This window comes from Haliotis rufescens, unplaced genomic scaffold (assembly GCF_023055435.1).
Source record: "Haliotis rufescens isolate VD_foot unplaced genomic scaffold, xgHalRufe1.0.p SCAF_18, whole genome shotgun sequence".
Taxonomy (NCBI): Eukaryota; Metazoa; Mollusca; class Gastropoda; order Lepetellida; family Haliotidae; genus Haliotis; species Haliotis rufescens.
The window spans coordinates 2490403-2509781 of NW_025963868.1; the positions used below are offsets into that span (position 1 = coordinate 2490403).

General features: G+C 43.7%; 1 protein-coding gene across 1 annotated transcript; it reads right to left on the minus strand.

Moving 5' to 3' along the window:
- Positions 1 to 11735: 11735 nt before the first annotated feature.
- LOC124126599 lies at positions 11736 to 16013 on the minus strand. Its single transcript, XM_048398028.1, has 2 exons — positions 15794 to 16013; positions 11736 to 12441 (listed from the first exon to the last, which is right to left on the minus strand). Exons 1-2 carry the CDS (start codon positions 15993 to 15995, stop codon positions 12050 to 12052), a joined length of 594 nt encoding a protein of 197 aa, XP_048253985.1. The 5' UTR covers positions 15996 to 16013; the 3' UTR covers positions 11736 to 12049.
- Positions 16014 to 19379: the final 3366 nt, after the last annotated feature.

The following is a 19379-nucleotide window of genomic DNA, read 5'->3' on the forward strand; positions in this document are numbered from 1 at the left end:
CCCCAATATAGTTGCTCGTGGTGAGCTTGGACGTTATTCACTTATAGTCAATCAACATGTTCGTATTGTCAAATATTGGCTGCGACTTGTATTTTAAAAAACCTAATATGATCCTTAATCATGCTTATTCATATCAATACAATCTGACAGAAAAAGGAATAAATTGTTGGGCATTAAAAGCAAAACATTATGCTTTTGGCCATGTTTGGGATAGTCAAAGAGTAAATCATATTGGTTTTATGAATAACTTTAAAATAAGATGTATTGATATAGATAACCAACAGAGGTTTAGCAGTTTAAAACTTACTCAAAACTTTCTTTATGTTTTTGTATTAAGCAATATAATGTATTTGGAAATTATCTAGATTGTATTCCAGTAGGTGCCTATCATATTGATTTGAGTAAATTTAGATGTTCTGGTCAAACTTTGCTAATTGAAGATGGAAGGAAGTACAATATAACTAGAGCTAAGAGACTATGTCCATTTTGTGAAAGACCTTTAGTGGAATCTGAATATCATTTTTGTTTACAATGTCCATACTATGACAGTTTTAGACGTAATGTTCTACCTTATTATTTTTACACAAATGTAACTTTGCAACTCTCTGTACATCTAAAACCCCATGCATAATGAATGCTTTAGCTACATTTATATTTCTTGCTTCTTACTGAAATAAAGCTCTCTCTCACCCTGGCAGTGTTACACGGGTAGATTGTTAAACGATAGAAACGCTTCACAATAACATGACCATAATAACTACCTCACAGATACGAAGACATCTCCATTGGTAACTAATAATAGTCGATTATTATTGATCACAAAGTTAATTCGACTACAATGAAAATATTGGACATCTTTTGGTTAGTGGTTAACGCTGTAACTAAATCAAATACTTTCTGGTAATCCAGGATAAGGTGAACCAACTCACAAAACGCGTTTGAGACAGAGCCGGTTCACAGAATATGGGCAAACATATTTGGTTTGTTACAGGTAGAGAGTATGTACGTGCAAGCCATGACGATGAAATTGACTACGCTCACGTGTACACACGTACTGATTATGAGACTATAAAGAGGTCGGTGTGACAAGCTGATACAGAAACCACAACCGAATGTAAAGACTAGTGCTATGAATATCCAGTTATCTCAATATAAATCCAGTTAGCAATATTACGTTTACAGTATGCTGAAGCCCATAAAAATCACATGGGATTAATGAAGGAGTATGTCATGGAGTAAACTATCAATACTTCAAGGTCTCAACCTTCATTAGACCGCCTCCGTGGTCTAGTGGTAGAGCATCCCCCGGAAATCAGAAGGTCCGGAGTTCGATCCCCGACCACGTCATACCAAAAGACGTTAAAAGATGGTACTTGTTGTTACCCTGTCTTGCGATCGGCATTAAGGGGCTAAAACAAGGACTGGTCGGCTCGGAGTTAGTATCTGAGTGGGGTATTCATGTTAAACTGCGGCATGGTACCTCAGTGAGCTAGCACTATAAATCGGCATCAGTCCGGACTAGTACAAGCAGCCACACAAACACACACACGTACATGCACGTCGCTATATCAGTGCAATAATCTTGGACGCGGCGTTAAACCCCATTTCACCTCCCCTCAACCTTCATTATCATTTGATGAATGACATGACACTACTCAGTATTGCTCTCCTGGGTAAAAAAAAGTATTCCATTTGTTCAGCAAATGAATTCCCTTCATTGTAACGAGACGTCTCGATTGTTGTTATCTATGCAAATTTGCTGTCCCCGTTTTCAGAGTCAGCACGTTCTATTATGTGCTATGGAACTCGCCACTAGAACTCGTTGTTCGTCGAGACAGGACACGCACATATCCGGCAACTAGTCACGGACCACCCGCTACCCCTTTCTTCACAACGGTACACGCCAGTGGGCGGACTTATCTTGGTTTACCAATATTTAACCTGCCGAGTATTGTCTGAAATGGTTGTAGTCGTAAACACCATGAGTATCTTGAGATTTTGTATTGCATTTATTACGAATTTTCAAGGTGTTCAATGTTATATCATAATGTGCATGGAATCAAAAGTGATCATGTTTTTTACTGATAAATCACCCTGAAAAACACCACCAACGTTTCTATGTAAGTCTTACTATTTTTTCAACTCTTTTGATTCTTTCTAGTTGGAATTTGTCATGCTATAAAATAAAACTTACTGTTTCATTCTTTTCTCTGTCTCCAAACAACAGTAGCCGTTTCGCACCTGAAACAGTGACATGTAATGAGATGTCTGTACTATACTAGATAAATCACCTTGAATAAATGAATGAATGTGTTCCTTTTACAAGTTAATATTAATCGTGTCCGTTATCAAAGCTCCTTGATATCACACACAATGACAGTTGCATGACATGTGCAACAAAGAGCGTTTGGGTGTTGTCAGAAAGCACGACCTGTTAACCCACTGAGATACTTTGGAATGCGTCAACCTGACAGTCACCTCGGTGTAAGCATAACGATTTCCAAACAAACTTATTTTACATCATGCTACAAGTTTCTATGGATGTTAACTAAACTAATGTCCAAAAAAACGATACCACGTGTTTGAAAAGACATTACAAAACAACTAAACGATACAGACATTTCAAATTGGTATATGGCTTGTGAGTAATGTTTTCACAGTATGTGTACAAAAATTCATTGTAATCAATCCTTTACAATCATGAGGACAGACATGTAAAGACGCGGGGGGTCCAAAGTGAAAATTTCATTTGAACACAGTTGATGAGTCAAGTGTGGAAAATGTCACAACACACGTCTCAAAGTCACGTTAGTACCGGGTATGTCCACCGTGAGCGTCAATACACGCTAGTACACGTCTACGGGCTGATGACATCAGACGTCTGATGACGTTGGGGGGGATGCGTTGCCATTCATGGAGGAGGCATTGTTCCAATTCCTGGAGGTTAACTGGAGTCACAGGGCGATTCTTGACTTTGCGGCCGAGAATGTCCCACATGTGTTCGATTGGGTTCATGTCCGGTGAACATGCCGGCCATGGTAAAACGTGAATGTTGGCGTTTGCTAGGAAGTTCTGGGTCAGCCTTGCCATGTGAGGCCTCGCATTATCGTGCTGGAAAATGATACCATTCGGCTGTTGTTTGAAGAATGGCACCACAACTGGTTGTAAGATGTCATCACGATAACGCTGTGCATTCAGGTTTCCTCGAATAACGACGAGTCTCGTTTTGACGTCACCGCAGATTCCACCCCAAACCATTAAACCTCCGCCTGACTTGATGGATGCAGTTCGGTGCCAAACGTTCACCTACTCTTCGGTACACACGCTGCCGGCCGTCGTTCCTGAAGATGCAAAATCTGCTTTCGTCAGAGAGCATGACACGTGCCCAGTTCCACCGTTGCCACCGTCGAAGTCGCCTGGCCCATATCCGTCTGTTGGTGTCGGTGTTGTGGTGTCAGGAACTCTCCGCGGTAGGGGCGACATGCTCGGATACCATGTGCCCGCAGTCTCCTGTACACGGTTTGTCGACTTATCACGTGTCCCAGTGCCGTCCATTCCGTTAACGTCGCCGTTACGAAGCAGTTCCGAAGGTGAAGTACCCGGATGTGGCGGTCTTCAATAGGCGTGGTCACCCGTGGTCTCCCGGTTCTCGGCCTGTCTGCTGTCCGACCTGTTTGACGCAACCGCTGCATTAACCTGATGACGGTTATGCGCGCGCATCCTAACCTTTTGGCGACGTCGCGGTGCGTAGCTCCCTGTTGGAGCATTCCTACGGCTCTCTTAGTCGCTGTCAAACGTGGCATTTCTTTTGTGTGCTTTTTGTTGCTGTGATCCCAACGTGTCAGGTCAGCAGTTTTATACAGAAGATATGCACGTGCATTTCGTGTTACGAGACGGAACGTCATTTGGGAAAATTGCACGCTTTTTTCTCAATTGATCAAATGTTCCCGGTTTTATCGACCGAATGCGTTTGGTTTGGAACGAAAATTAACACTTCATAATAAAATATTTAGAAACATGTGTGGTATCGTTTCTTTTGGACATTAGTTTATATATAATGTTATACATTATCGATTGCATGTCATGGTACCCCGACGGCGAGGGACGTTGCTAGATTGTCTGGTCCACACTCAATGATTTTCAGACCGCATCATATAGCTGACATATTGCCGTGTATGGCGTTAATCTAGAGACAAAACCAACCAATCACTCATGAATCACTTAATTCAGAAACAATTTACACTGAATGACAGGTAGCAGTGTATGGGTAGAATGTCTATGAATATGCTTTAAACGAAGCGGTATACATGTAGGTATAGAGACTGTTTCATAACTTGTATCAGCATTTCGACTGTGGAACTTGTTATTCGTGTGTTTATTTCCGGTTCTGTGGTCACAGTTTTTCGGTTTGGCTGAACAGGTGAGGTGGTGAGGTGAAATGGGGTTTAACGTCGCGTCCAAGATTATTGCACTTATATAGCGACGTGCATGCACGTGTATATATGTGTGTGGCTGCTTGTACTAGTCTGGACTTACAGTGCTAGCTCACTGAGATACCATGCCGCAGTTTAACATGAATACCCCAATTTCCAGCAACATGAAGGTTTTGAAACCTACTTATGAACATTTAACTAAAAACTTCAAAACAAAACTTCACACAAACACACCACAGTGTAACGACTTCATTCTGTCGTCCATGACCTCTACGTTACCTCAGCTATAGACAGACTTGCTGACATTACCGACTTATCATCAGGACTCCGATGAAGACATCTTCCCTACTCATGACGGATAAAAGATATCGGAGGAACACAAGCCTAGCGAGTACGAATCCATTGACGTATTGAATATCACGACATTGACGACGTCAAACCACCCCCTGGTTATCAGGCGAAGAAAGCCAATCAGAAGCTGTGAATGCATTGTTTGAACCAACCCTGTTTATCATTATATTGAAGTAAGTATTTGAAGGATTTGAGGTTTGACTTATGTTTTCGGTTCATTTAGGAGATGAAATTGTTTTTCAAATTTGAGGTTTTATTGAGTAACCAATCAAAACATGACCCATGGGACAATAAATAAGAAGAAATCAGTATTGCTAGTGATTTCAAATGCAATGAATATGCATCCAGGAAACAGAAAGGTACCAGTGTGTAATGAAGTCGTAATGTCATCACTGACATTGAACAGATATTAACTCTATTTCTTCGTTAATTCTAGCCTACGTCTAAGTATCAGAAGACAATTCTTTTTCTCGTTCCCATATTTGCTGGTGTGATACTGAACATCACAGGTGGATTCAGCACGTCCCTCTTATTCCTTCTCCGGATCTTCTTAAGAAGAGAATCCAGTGAAGTTAGAGAGATGGTCGCTGTTCAAAGCACATCAAGAGGGTTTTCTGCACTGGCAGGTATTTTGCGTTTGAGAGTGATCATGGTTTACGCCGCTTTGTGTAAATGCGGGAACATCAGAAATAGGCTTCACACATTGTACCCCTGTGGTGAATTGAACCCAGGTCTTCGGATTGAGGAGTGACCGATTCAACCATCTAAGCCAAGTGCACCATAGTCACCAACGTATATCGTTCCGTTCTCGACATATTTTAAAGTGCATAACAGGCGTAATATGTCCATATAGAAACAACATAGTGTTATGATATTGCATTTAGTCACAAATAGTGTAACTTTATGTTGCACATCTGTGGTGAGTTTCAACTGTTTCGTGTGCGCCGCTTTTGATCAAATTCGGCTTCCGGAAGGTCGCCCTGGGCGGAAGAGTTCTTCTCATGTGTTCCTCTTCTTTGGCATGTCTTCTCGTCTTTGGCAACCACAGCCGACGTGCTGGTTAACCTATTCGGCATCAGGTCCGTCAAAATCTTTGAAAACTTAGCTACTTAACATAGGCAACTGATACATGCAACTAAACATAAACATACAAGCATTACTGACAAGAACTTTCGTTATCTTGTAATCACTTTTCTGACAAACTTTTTGGATCTATGTACGGTTTGAAAGTTTACGATCATTTAGAATATGTACATTTATGTAATGTGATCGACTACAAAACGTCAGGTTTTGATGTGAGTCGTCGGACGATTGGTGTCGGGAGAATTTGGACGCTGTCGGGACAGATTCGGTCGTTTCTTACCATGCGGAAGATACAAATCGGATCAGATTCGGATTGAGAACGGGAGAATCGGGACGAATTCGGCTGGGAACGGCTTAATCGGGACGCTTCCTGAACAATATCTGATTATTTGTGAACTTCTCGCCACGAATCACAGGTTCTTGATCAGACTTTTGACAAATATTAATCGGGAATTAATCAAGGACGGCAGTAAAAATCCTGAATGTCTGATTGAGCCCTAAGATTGTTATTAAATGAACCGATCCTTTCAAGAAGTTTACATTTATATACATAATAGGTTGCCGTGAGTAGAAGATAATTGAATATTGTTTCGTAGGTGGACACACTCTTTTTCATCCAAATAATTCTGTGGTTTAGCAACTTTCAATTATCATATCATTTGTATTCACTTTCATCTATTTACAAAAACTGACTCAAAATGGAATGACAGTTGGACAGTAAAACACATAATGTTGTAATGTTTCCGGCACTCCACATCTGTCACATTTATTACTGGTCTTGATACTAATTTTATGTAAATATCTGTTACATGGAAATATGCTCTGAAGAACTTTGAATTGTAGTTGTCTTATAGTTGTTTTCAATTACCAAATCGCTGATATTTTGTGTATAAATCAATATTTAAACTGATGTGGCTGACGAAATACGAATACCAATACTTTGCTTTTGCTAAGCTACTTTTGATATAACTACTCCATTCATTTTAGGGGTCTCATCAACATTATCTGGATAAGATAAATCTTAAAGATAAGTATGCTGTCCAACTGCCCCTAGTACAGCGTTTCTATAAATCCTGCATTTATGATTGCCGATGACGATATCGTATCTGTGAAACAGGTATTCCTTGGTATGGAATTGACCGGCATCGTCAAATAATTGTCAGATGTGTTCCTGAGCTGCCTAAGTCCATGCCCACATGTTACATGTCCTCAATTGTTACGAGGTAACAGGATCACATGGTTGATGCATTTCATCGTATCTCAATTGCATTATGTAAAACACGCAGATCATTCTGTTTCGCACCAACGGTACTTCACGATGTAATACACACATATCTTTCTGTTTCGCACCAACGGTACTACACTATGCAAATGGCTATAGAAGCGAGACACCCTTTCCATAAGCATGAGGGTACATTCTACGTTCCCGGCAGTTTATTAATCAATATGAATATTGAAGATACCAGTTGTTCTCGAAAAGGTAAACCCATTCTTCCCCACGTCGGTCCTTCTACACGCTTGCAGCGACGGTTTGTTCTAGTTTATCAACATTGTACATTACACAAATGAAACGTCATACATTATACACTCAGAGCTGTCCACTCTGCTGTTGGTTTTCAATTGGTGTGCAGTAAACATAGTGACAGAGCACCAAAGAAGCATTGCAACTTTTCATTCACTTGTTCCAGGGGCGGTCGGGTAGCCTAGTGGTTAAAGCGTTCGCTCGTCACGCCGAAGACCCGGGTTCGATTCCCGACATTGGTACAATGTGTGAAGCCCATTTCTGCTGTCCCCCGCCGTGGTATTGCTGGAATATTGCTAAAAGCGGCGTAAAACGACACTCACTCACTCACTTGTTCCAGTCTGTGCTGAGCAGTGGTAGAGTTCATTCCATTTGAAGGTGACCAGGTACAAATCATCTGACATGATGTCGGCCAGGAAGTGGGTGAGCGAGTATGGTTTTATGCCGCTTTTAGCAATATTCCAGCAACACCACGGCGGGGGACAGCAGAAATGGGCCTCGCACATTGTACTCATGTGGGGAATCGGTCCCGGGTGACGACCGAACGTTTGGCTTTCCCACCACCCAGGGACAGGTACTACATGCCACGATATATAGTGTAGTGAGATGACATGGGCGTCACAGATCAACATGTCAGCTGTTGTTTATTGTAAATTTAAATGATGATGTAAATATTCCTGGTAAATATTGAATACTATCGGCTTGTCATCTCAGAGCAATGTCACATTCAGTCTACCAGCTGGACACTCCGGGCGCCAGCAGGACAGGTAGTACGTGACCTGAGATGACACGGGCGTCACAGCTCCGGACATCAGCAGGACGGGTTGTACATGATATATGGTCCAGTGAGATGACACGGGCGTCACAGCTCCGGACACCAGCAGGACGGGTTGTACATGATATATGGTCCAGTGAGATGACACGGGCGTCACAGCTCCGGACGCCAGCAGGACTTCCAGTAACATGGTGGCGGGCTGCCCGCACAGTCCGCAGGAGACCCGGTGCTGGACATTGTATGGATCTGAAGTGTGGGGTTACCGAAGATATGAATGTTTAGAAAGAATTCACCTACTGGCATGTAAAAAGTTTCTTCGCGTTGGAATAGCAACACCAAATAATATGATATATGGAGAATGTGGAAGATACCCACTTTACATTAATTCACAAATAAAGTGTTTAAAATATTGGTTTAATATCATCCGTATGCCAGAACATCGGCTTCCGAAAAAAGCTTATAACATGCTCTTTCATTTAGATAGTATCGGTAAGGTTACATGGGTATCGCATATTAGGACACTATTATTCTCACATGGATATGGGTATATATGGCTTAACCAATCTGTTGGTGATCAACATTTATTTCTAAATGATTTTCGTAAAATAGCAATAAATATGTTCTATCAAGGGTGGCAATGCAACTTGGAAAATAGTTCACGTTATGATTTGTACAGAACATTTAAGACTCTATTAGAGCCAGAAAAATATCTATCAGTTTTAACAAATAGTCACCTAAGAAATGGATATATTAAATACAGACTTGGCTTGTCAAAACTTATGATTAACTATGGACGGAATATATCACTTGAAAGAATACAAAAAATTTGTCCATTCTGTAACTCTGCAATAGAAGACGAAATACATTTTACCTTTGAATGTCCTTATTATGCAGAATTACGTACTAAATATATACCAGAATGTTTCTTATCTAAGACAAGTAGAATAGCTTTTGTTTCTATTTTGTCATCGAATGATGCCGATGTAATGTTTAAACTGTCTTTATTTGTAAAACATGGGATGGAACTACGAAATAACATGTTGAGTGGAAATTCATAATTTTAATTACCTCACCCTAGAAAGTCCTCATGATTATCACCGATTGTTAAATGAATGTTATATTTATATAATTTTTGTTGTATCTCCCAATCTGTAAATTCTCACCCACTGTATTTATCTGAACTTGTATATGGGCCGATGGCCTTTGATACAATAAACATCTTTGACTTTGACTTTGACAGGCTGTACGTGTAACACGACTCTCGACTGCCCGGCTGCTTCTTGAACATCACACAACGTTGTTTCCTGGAGCAGGCCACAGCACACGCCAGCCTTGATTTCCTTCTTGTCACGTTCAGCTCAGCGACCAGCACGCTGGAGGACAGTTGCTCAAAGTTCGTGATGGCGATGTCGTCTGCTTCGCGCCCCACTTTTGCGCATGCGCTAGGTGTTTTCGGTTTATTTTGCGGCGATGTTGCAGGCGGTGTTGGGGGAGGTGGAGGTGATGTTGGCGGCATATCCCCTGGGAGAACAACATGCAATAAACATCACAATAGGAACAAAATATTTATATGGGCAGGTCATTATAGAATAGGTCTTTAGCAGCACATGCTTGCCCTAAAGGCGACTATGCTTGTCGTAAGAGGCGACTAACGGGATCTGGTGGTCAAGCTCGCATGTCGCTGAATGTCATCGTTCCCAATTGCATGGATCGATGGTCATGATGTCAATCACAGGATTTGTCTGATCCAGACTCGATTATTTACACTCCGTCGTCATATAGCTGGAATATTGCTGAATGCGGCGTTAAACAACAAACCAACAACAACATGCTGTGACTGAGTGTCCACGGGAGTATTCCAAGCCGGAGACCACTGACGGGATCGGGTGGTCAGGCCCGCTGGATTGATGCTAATGATATCAATCACTGGATTGTCTGGTCCAGACTCAATTACTTACAGACCGCCGTCATATAGCTTGAATATTGCTGAGTGCCGCGTTAAACAACAAACAAACAAACAAACATCAAAGACTTCACGGGGTTTGTTTTGTTGGCACCACTTTGTTGTAGGTGATACAATCAAATTGTCAGATATGGCTGTAAACAACCACGATACGAACTTTCTTTCGTCAGGTAATGTTTGGTTTCGGGCATGTCACCCACGTTACAAGCTGCCCGGACTCTGTTAATCCCTGTACCGATGCGTGTGTAAACGTCTCTGGATTTCATCTCGTCTACAACACGGATGGTAAAGTGTACAGGAACCCCTACTTTGCGGCATGTAATAACACACCACCATGGGAAGCAATACCTGAGCCACTCTTGCCGAACATTATCCCATTTCCATGTGACTTTAACACCCGATAAGGTAACAGCGAGTGAGTGAGTTGGTTTTACGCCGCGTTCAACAGTATTCCAATTATATCACGGCGTGTCAACTTAATATGGGAGGAAAGCCCGAAGTGATGCAGGTCTCAGAAGTTTACCACTTCGGTGAAACCCACGAGCACGGCCATGGTGCTGACAAACCTAGAAACATAATCGGGGTGAACCGGGATTCAAACCCAAGATGATAGGTTTCTGGCGTGCCCAAGGGACGCAGCTCCGCACAGCGAATCGCGGCGCCTTAGACGACTGGGCCACCCGTGCCCCCAACGAGGTAACAGGATCACATGGTTGATGCATTTCATCGTATCTCAATTGCATTATGTAAAACACGCAGATCATTCTGTTTCGCACCAACGGTACTTCACGATGTAATACACACATATCTTTCTGTTTCGCACCAACGGTACTACACTATGCAAATGGCTATAGAAGCGAGACACCCTTTCCATAAGCATGAGGGTACATTCTACGTTCCCGGCAGTTTATTAATCAATATGAATATTGAAGATACCAGTTGTTCTCGAAAAGGTAAACCCATTCTTCCCCACGTCGGTCCTTCTACACGCTTGCAGCGACGGTTTGTTCTAGTTTATCAACATTGTACATTACACAAATGAAACGTCATACATTATACACTCAGAGCTGTCCACTCTGCTGTTGGTTTTCAATTGGTGTGCAGTAAACATAGTGACAGAGCACCAAAGAAGCGTTGCAACTTTTCATTCACTTGTTCCAGGGGCGGTCGGGTAGCCTAGTGGTTAAAGCGTTCGCTCGTCACGCCGAAGACCCGGGTTCGATTCCCGACATTGGTACAATGTGTGAAGCCCATTTCTGCTGTCCCCCGCCGTGGTATTGCTGGAATATTGCTAAAAGCGGCGTAAAACGACACTCACTCACTCACTTGTTCCAGTCTGTGCTGAGCAGTGGTAGAGTTCATTCCATTTGAAAGTGACCAGGTACAAATCATCTGACATGATGTCGGCCAGGAAGTGGGTGAGCGAGTATGGTTTTATGCCGCTTTTAGCAATATTCCAGCAAAACCACGGCGGGGGACAGCAGAAATGGGCCTCGCACATTGTACCCATGTCGGGAATCGGTCCGGGTGACCACCGAACGTTTGGCTTTCCCACCACCCAGGGACAGATACTACATGCCACGATATATAGTGTAGTGAGATGACATGGGCGTCACAGATCAACATGTCAGCTGTTGTTTATTGTAAATTTAAATGATGATGTAAATATTCCTGGTAAATATTGAATACTATCGGCTTGTCATCTCAGAGCAATGTCACATTCAGTCTACCAGCTGGACACTCCGGGCGCCAGCAGGACAGGTAGTACGTGACCTGAGATGACACGGGCGTCACAGCTCCGGACATCAGCAGGACGGGTTGTACATGATATATGGTCCAGTGAGATGACACGGGCGTCACAGCTCCGGACGCCAGCAGGACGGGTTGTACATGATATATGGTCCAGTGAGATGACACGGGCGTCACAGCTCCGGACGCCAGCAGGACTTCCAGTAACATGGTGGCGGGCTGCCCGCACAGTCCGCAGGAGACCCGGTGCTGGACAGACTGTACGTGTAACACGACTCTCGACTGCCCGGCTGCTTCTTGAACATCACACAACGTTGTTTCCTGGAGCAGGCCACAGCACACGCCAGCCTTGATTTCCTTCTTGTCACGTTCATCTCAACGACCAGCACGCTGGAGGACAGTTGCTCAAAGTTTGTGATGGCGAAGTCGTCTGCTTCGCGCCCAACTTTTGCGCATGCGCTCGGTGTTTTCAGTTTTTTTTGCGGCGATGTTGCGGGCTGTGTTGGGGGCGGCGATGTTGCAGGCGGTGTTGGGGGAGGTGGAGGTGATGTTGGCGGCATATCCCCTGGGAGAACAACATGCATTAAACATCACAATAGGAACAAAATATTTATATGGACATGGGACAGAATTACTGTGTTTACCTTGTGTAATCTGTGCATGTTAATGTGGGGCTGGAATGAGGAGGAAGCTGCATCCCTAAGCCGTACCAACACCCACTGGTTTCACGTTCGAATCCTAGTTTCGCCCCAACTATGGTCCTTGGTTTATCAGCACCACACTCGTGCCTTTCGTCAACATCAACGACCTGCTTGCCTGCAGTGATAGGACTGAAATACACACTCTCATGCTTCTCATTCGAACAGGGGCGGTCGGGTAGCCTAGTGGTTAAAGCGTTCGCTCGTCACGCCGAAGACCCGGGTCCGATTCCCGACATGGGTACAATGTGTGAAGCCCATTTCTGGTGTCACCCGCCGTGATATTGCTCGAATATTGCTAAAAAGCAGCGTAAAACCATACTCACTCACTCATTCGAACACAGTAATATTACATTACCTTTTGTCGCCTCTATTTTCATATTCGCTTCAACAACTGCTGCTTACCCCGAGAATTACCATCCTTCTAGAAGATTTACTCGTTTATTAATCAGTACGGATATTATGACGTCATACTGTTAGATATGACGTCACTTACAAACAGAATTACCCTACTTATATGGTATATTATATACTGACGACGATTATTTCTTTTATTACCCACGTGGTGATGATACAGGTGGTAAGATACTAAATCCGTACGTCACACGTGTGTCCAACAAGGTTGACCTTGTTTTATCCGTTTTGATTGGAAAACCGTGACCTCTGTCACACCGAGACTACTTTTTTCATTCATAAACAATCGCGATTCGTCATTCATTTTGCAACTAAAAGGCAGAACTGAAGAAATTCATGAGAGCGAGAGATATTTACAACCATTTTATTAAACCAAACAAGATAGTTACACGCATCAAATTCTGTTTTCATTCTTATATAAGTTATGCATAGAACTTCTACAGACATTATATATAATCGAGCTATATCCATTTACAAAAGTAGTCCGCTTCGGTGGGCCTGGCTAAAGTGTTTACAATCATTGGGAAATGAATACAATAACACGTGACCATTTCAGCTAATCAGAATGCAGGAATTTCAATGAACCCAAGGAAAATTTAATTATTCTTCATTGTTCTTTGCGATGTATCGCGCAGCTATCTTATACAAGAACAGACAACGCGTCAGAGAAGATCTACCAGGTGTTCAGGGGTTTATAACTTTTACAGACATACAATCGCTCTCTGAGAGTCCTTCGGTGCCCAAGATGTCACATTACAAATAACACTACAATAACTGTTACTGAGGACATTTCTCACTTACAAATCGGCTACGACTACGACTACGACTACGACTACTACAAACATATAACCATTTCTACACCCACCACCATCACAACCACCACCACAGCAATCTCTTCTACACTTACCACTACCACAGCTGCCCCTTCTAAACCCAGCAATACCACAGCAACCACTTCTACACCGACCACTACCACAGCTGCCACTTCTACACCTACCACCACCACACCTACTACGTCTACACCTACCACCACTACCACAGCTGCCCCTTCTAAACCTAGCAACACCACCACCACAGCAACCATACCTACCACAACCACAACAACTACATCTACTCCTACTACCACAACAGCTACTATTTTTACACCTACCACAACAGCTACTACTTCTACACCTACCACCACAGCTACTACTTCAACACCTACCACCACCACAGCTATCACCACAGCTACTACTTCTAGACCTACCACCACCACAGCTACTTCTACATCTACCACCACCACAGCTACCACTTCTACATCTACCACCACCACAGCTACTACTTCTACATCTACCACCACCACACCTACTATTTCTACACCCACCACCACCACAGCAATCTCTTCTACACTTACCACTACCACACCTACCACAACCACAGCTACCACTTCTACACCTACCGCAACCACAGCTACCACTTCTACATCTACCACCACCACAGCTACCACTTCTACATCTACCACCACCACAGCTACTATTTCTACATCTACCACCACCACTCCTACCACTTATACACCTACCACAACCACAGCTACCACTTCTACACCTACCACCACCACACCAACCCACTTCTACATCTACCACCACCACACCTACCACTTATACACCTACCGCTACCACACCTGCCACTTCTACACCTACCACCACCACTCCTACCACTTATACACCTACCACAACCACAGTTACTACTTCTACACCTACCACAACCACAGAAACCACTTCTACATCTACCACCACCACACCTACTAGTTCTACATCCACCAACACCACAGCTACCACTTCTACACCTACCACAACCACAGCAATCTCTTCTACACCTACCACCACCACACCAACCACTTCTACATCTACCACAACCACACCTACCACTTCTACACCTACCACCATCACACCTACCACTTCTACATCTACCACCACCACACCTACTAGTTCTACATCCACCAACACCACAGCTACCACTTCTACACCTACCACCACCACAGCAATCTCTTCTACACCTACCACCACCACACCAACCACTTCTACACCTACAACAACCACACCTACGACTTCTACACCTACCACCACCACACCTACCCACTTATACACCTACCGCTACCACACCTACCACTTCTACACCAACGACCACCACTCCTACCACTTATACACCTACGACCACCACTCCTACCACTTATACACCTACCACAACCACAGCTACTACTTCTACATCTACCACCACCACACCTACCACTTCTACACCTACCACCACCACACCAACCACTTCTACACCTACCACTACCACACCTACCACTTCTACACCTACCACAACCACTCCTACCATTCTACACCTACCACAACCACACCTACCACTTATACACCTACCACAACCACAGCTACCACTTCTACACCTACCACAACCACACCTACCACTTCTACACCTACCACCACCACACCAACCACATCTACACCTACCGCTACCACACCTACCACTTCTACTTCTACCACCACCACAGCTACTACTTATACACCTACCACCTACACAGCTAACACTTCTACACCTACCACCACCACAGCTACCACTTCTACATCTACCACTACCACACCTACCACTTCTACACCTACCACACCCACAGCTGCCACTTCCACACCGACACCACCACAGCTACTACTTCTACACCTACCACCACCACACTTACCACTTCTACACCGACCACTACCGCATCTACCACTTCTACACCTACCACAACATTTACCACTACTGCTACTGCAATAAAACAAAGAAAAATACCTGCTGTTACTTCTTCACACACAACTTTGGCTTTTTGTCCACTCGTCACGGCTCGCCACTTTCCGTCCCAGTCCGTGACTGCTCGCGTGTATCCGGGAGAAGAGGAAAGAGGCGATTGTATCCACCGAGGCGAGACCACAAGCCATCGGTTGCTCTTGTAGAACCAGCTCCAGGTGTCGGGGGATTGTCGGACCAGACCCATCCATAGGATGAGAGGACGGCAGCCCATCCCTATTGGACAGAAGCACTTTATATGAGGAGCCGGTGTTTTGTTGTAGTAGTAGTCTTTATTCAAGTGTATTGTAGGCCATAGGCCCATGATACAAACGGTAAGTGTACAGTGGAAGTTCGAGGATAACATTTATGTATTTATCAATGATTGTCTAAGAAACATGGCTTTAACGGTGTTTTGTTATTGAGCGGTGGGGTATCCTAGTGGTTAAAACGTTCTCTCATCACGCCGAAGACCTGGGATCATTTTCATAGTGACAGAGCACCAAAGAAGCATTGCAACTTTCCATTCACTTGTTCCAGGGGCGGTCGGGTAGACATTGGTGCAATGTGTGTCCCCCGTTGTGATGTTGCTGGAATATTGCTAAAAGCGGCGTAAAACCATACTCACTCTTTTGTTATTCTTGGAAAAGTAAGGGGCAGAATGTGAATATTGGCGCCAAATGGTCATGACTATATATTGGTCATTGCCTTCAACTTTTGCTTCAAGGTTGGTCCCAGTAATACCTGTCAGCGGGGCGGCGAGGTAACTTAATAGTAAAGCGCTCGCTCCACACGCGGAAGACCAGGGTGCTATTCCACATGGGTACAATGTATGAAGCCCATTTCTGGTGTTCCCCGCCGTGATATTGCGGGGATATTGCTACAAGCGGCGTAAAAGCATACTTACTCATACCGTCAACGACACGAAAAGGTTAAAAAAACACATTGCAGATGCATTGTGTTTGAGTATTATCAGAAAATGATCAATACTGCCGTATATTGAAAGACGGGACGCCAGTAAACAGATAATGCTTCTCAACGGCAAGCAACACACAACGTCCCATGCCATCGGACCACGTGGCCCTCTATTCTTCTTGTACCCAGCCCCAACGGGCTGGAGTGAGTGAGTGAGTGAGTGGGTATGGTTTTACGCCGCCTTTAGCAATATTCCAGCAATATCACGGCAGAGGACATCAGAAAAGGGCTACACACATTTTACCCATGTCGGGAATGGAACCCGGGTCTTCGGCGTGACGAGCGAACGCTTTAACCACTTGGCTACACGACCGCCCCTCAACGGGCTGAAAGGAAGCGGAGACGAAATCGTATTTTCGGCAATGGAGTCAAGTGCTTAAGTAAGCTCAGTGGCACACTTGTTGTCATGGTACTCACCACAGCAAGAACCAGTATTCCCTCCGTTGTGTGCAGTATACTATGTAGAATGACGTAAGTGAGTGAGTATGGTTTTACGCCGCGTTTAGCAATATTCCAGCAATATCACGGTGGGGGACACCAGAAATGGACTTCACACATTGTACCCATGTCGGGAGTCGAACCCGGGTCTTCGGCGTGACGAGCGAACGCTTTAACCACTAGGCTACCCGACCGCCCCTGTAGAATGACGTAAGTTTTACTGCATCACACCCCTACGTTATATTACAGGATAATTGGACCTTAACATTGCTGTTCTAATTTTCCCGAGTTGTTTTGTTAATCTCGAGAATTCCCGAGATACTATATCCCTCGTGTCAGGGCCCTTGAATAAAGACTTGCTGACTTCACGATATGGGATGTATTGGAATGACGGGTAATTTCAGGGTTTTCTAGAATTTCTTTACTTTAAAAAAAAAAAAAATTACCCACCATGCCATTGATATCAACAGTTTTCATCACGGAGCTAATCCCAATTTCCTCAGACAAGATAGACATTAGCATGACGACAGCATATCCCTTTTGTCAATGGTTTTTACTGAAGGTGAAAATAAATTGTTATTCGTACCTCGAATGCCACAGACTCCCCCAACAAGCCAGTTCTGTTCTTCTTTTGTCCCAAGTTCGACAACTCTTGTGTCTTCCGCCTCACATCGACTGACAGCCTCCTCCAGGGTGTCGTCTACGTCGAAGAAGTGGTAGCACTTGTTGGTGGTGGAGTCGTAGAAGTGCCGGGTGGCGGCCGGGTGTTGTGGGCAGTTGACTGGACCTATGACGACACCCACACCTGGGATCACACGGCATGCAGCGTGATATATACTGTATCATTAATGTAACACGGCATGCAGCGTGATATATACTGTGTCATTGATGTAACACGGCATGCAGCGTGATATATAATGTGTCATTGATGTAACACGGCATGCAGCGTGATATATAGTGGGTCATTGATGTAACACGGCATGCAGCGTGATATATACTGTATCATTGATGTAACACGGCATGCAGCGTGATATATACTGTGTCATTGATGTAACACGGAATGCAGCGTGATATATAATGTGTCATTGATGTAACACGGCATGCAGCGTGATATAAAGTGTGTCATTGATGTAACACGGCATGCAGCGTGATATATACTGTGTCATTGATATCACGAGACATGTACCGTGATATATAGTGTAACATTGATGTAACACGGCATGCAGCGTGATATATACTGTGTCATTGATGTAACACGGCATGCAGCGTGATATATACTGTGTCATTGATGTAACACGGCATGCAGCGTGATATATACTGTGTCATTGATATCACGAGGCATGTACCGTGATATATATCGTAACATTGATGTAACACGGCATGCAGCGTGATATATAGTGTGTCATTGATGTAACACGGCATGCAGCGTGATATAAACTGTGTCATTGATGTAACACGTCATGCAGCGTGATATATACTGTGTCATTGATGTAACACGGCATGCAGCGTGATATATACTGTAACATTGATGTTACACGGCATGCAGTGTGATATATACTGTATCATTGATGTAACACGGCATGCAGCGTGATATATACTGTATCATTGATATCACGAGACATGTACCGTGATATATAGTGTAACATTGATGTAACACGGCATGCAGCGTGATACATACTTTGACACTGACATCACGAGGCATACAGCGTAACATAAACTGTAACATTGACACAATGAGACCATGCACCGTGATATATACTGTTATATCAACGTCATGAAGCGCGCAACACGATATATTCTAAACCTTTCCATCGCGAGGCATACAAAGTGATAAAAAGTGTAACATTGACTTCACGAGGTATTCAGCGTGATGCATAATGTAACTTTGACGTCACATTACTGTAACATTACGTGCAGCGTGATACATCCTGTATAATTGACATCACGAGACCATGCAGCGTGATATATAGTGTAACATTGACAGTACGAGGCATTCAGCGTGATACATACTGTAACATTGACATCACGATACGTGAAGCGTGATATATAGTGTAACATTGACATCACACAACATGCAGTTTGATATATACTGTAACATTGACATCACGATTCATGCAGCGTGATATATACTGTAACATTGATATCACACAACATGCAGTTTGATATATACTGTAATATT

Coding starts and splice junctions, on each gene's coding strand:
- LOC124126599 (XM_048398028.1), bottom strand. CDS start 15,995: ATGGGTCTGGTCCGACAATCCCCCGACACCTGGAGCTGGTTCTACAAG. Junction 12,442..15,793: donor GTGTGAAGAAGTAACAGCAG/GTATTTTTCTTT, acceptor TTGTTCTCCCAG/GGGATATGCCGCCAACATCA.